The sequence below is a fragment of the Rana temporaria genome, chromosome 1 (assembly GCF_905171775.1).
Source record: "Rana temporaria chromosome 1, aRanTem1.1, whole genome shotgun sequence".
NCBI classification, from domain to species: Eukaryota; Metazoa; Chordata; class Amphibia; order Anura; family Ranidae; genus Rana; species Rana temporaria.
The window spans coordinates 245,364,969-245,366,804 of record NC_053489.1 but is presented as its reverse complement, the minus strand read 5'-3'; the positions used below and the strand labels follow the sequence as shown (position 1 = coordinate 245,366,804).

General features: G+C 33.7%; 1 protein-coding gene across 1 annotated transcript; it reads right to left on the bottom strand.

Annotated features, from left to right (window-relative positions):
- Window positions 1-334: 334 nt before the first annotated feature.
- LOC120924869 (olfactory receptor 10A5-like) lies at window positions 335-1,457 on the bottom strand. The gene has a single exon (XM_040335848.1). The coding sequence runs from the start codon at window positions 1,433-1,435 to the stop codon at window positions 530-532; it is 906 nt and encodes a 301-aa protein (XP_040191782.1). The 5' UTR covers window positions 1,436-1,457; the 3' UTR covers window positions 335-529.
- Between the last annotated feature and the right edge of the window lie 379 nt (window positions 1,458-1,836).

The window sequence follows — 1,836 nt, the reverse complement described above, 5'->3', positions numbered from 1 at the left end:
TTTTATGTGTGGGTTTTTTTTTTTTCTTTTTTTTTTTTTCCCCTCTCGTATCCAAAAAGAGCAAATATATATTTTATCTACTTTTACATATTTTTAAACATTTCTACTTTAATTGTTATAACCCTGCCCTGGATTTGTTTGTTTTTGTTCTGTGTCTCTCTCTACTTCACAGAAACATGAAACCAGTTTAGAAACGAAAGTGAAACTAGAGGCACATTATATGATTGATTTTTATCTATTTTTAATCATTTTTAAAAGGAATCGGTTAACTTTTATGTCTCTATACCCTGTAAACAGTAATTTCAGCAAAACATTTTTTTTCCTTTAGTGACCCTTTAACATACTCCCCATTCTCTGGTAGCATCCTCTCCAAGGGGCTTCAGGCCTTGGTTGCAGGCTTGCCTCCTCATGTACAATGCAAGGTCCCTAAACTGCTTAAAGCCAGATTATCTCTGATGAGCATTCATTACATAGCACTAGGAAGGATACATTTTGTCTCATATCTATAGTTTAGATTGCTTGATAATATTCAATATTTTCTACACAATGACATGTTGTAAATGCATTGTAGCAGTGCATTTCTTAGTTCCTTATTCATAAAACTGTATATGATAGGATTTAACAGTGGAGTCACCACAATATATAGTAATGACAACAGTTTGTTGACATTAAATGATTGATTATTGGAAGGCACCACATACATTATTATTAAAGTTCCATAATACATGCTGACCACTATTAGATGAGAACTACAGGTTGAAAATGTTTTATATCTTTCCTTGCTTGTGATCATTTTGAATATAGTACGGAGAATAGAAATATAAGACCAGACAATCATTATAAAAGGCCAGAGAGTGATGCAAAATGAAAAAACAAGGGCTTGCACTTCAACTTCAGCCGTGTCTGAACAAGAAAGACCTAAGATGGGCTCTCGGTCACAAAAGAAATGATCAATGCCGTTAGTCTTGCAAAACTTCAAACTGCTCATCTGTATAATTGTCCCTACTGTAGCCATGAAGCCTGTTGTCCAAACAATAACTACAAGTTTAAAGCAAAGTCTTTCATTCATGATAGAGGTATAATGCAGTGGGCTACAAATGGCTAAGTAGCGATCATAAGACATGACAGCAAGAAGAAAGCATTCTGTTGTGGCAGAAGTTCCAAACATGTAAAACTGAAGAAAACATTCTGGCACAGAGATGATTACCTGATCAACCATTAGTAAACATAACATATTAGGGACAATGTTTGTGGTCAAAATAATTTCACATACAGATAAGTTGCTTAAGAAAAAGTACATAGGTTTGTTGAGTTGTTGAGATGTGAATGAAAGCACTATAATTAAAACATTTCCGGACACAGTAAACATGTATGTCACTAGAAAAATTGCAAATAGTAACTTTTTAAAAGGGAGAGGTATTTGAAATCCAATCATTATAAATTCCCTGAGGCTGATATTTGTCTCATTCATTTGCATAGTCTGTATAGCAAAAAAGATGTATTGACTGAATTGAAGTATTCTAGATTATAGACATATCAAATGCTGTGACCAATGAATTTTCTTGAATCAAAATTGGATGAAATCAACCTGTTATACTGCTTATGTAGGAAATTTAACTTGTATTGAGATGGTTAGTTCGACATGCCTTTGACCTTAGTTTTGAGCTGTTGAGTTCAAAAGCCATTAGTACCCAACTAAATTTCTCCTCATGTTTTTAAACCTCCATTAGAAAAATCGCATTAGTATCCGACTGGAAAATATGGGCAATTTTTTCCTTTCACATGCCTTAAAGTTAATATTTTTGTCTTCCTTCCCCATTGATTTGGGGGCTTCCA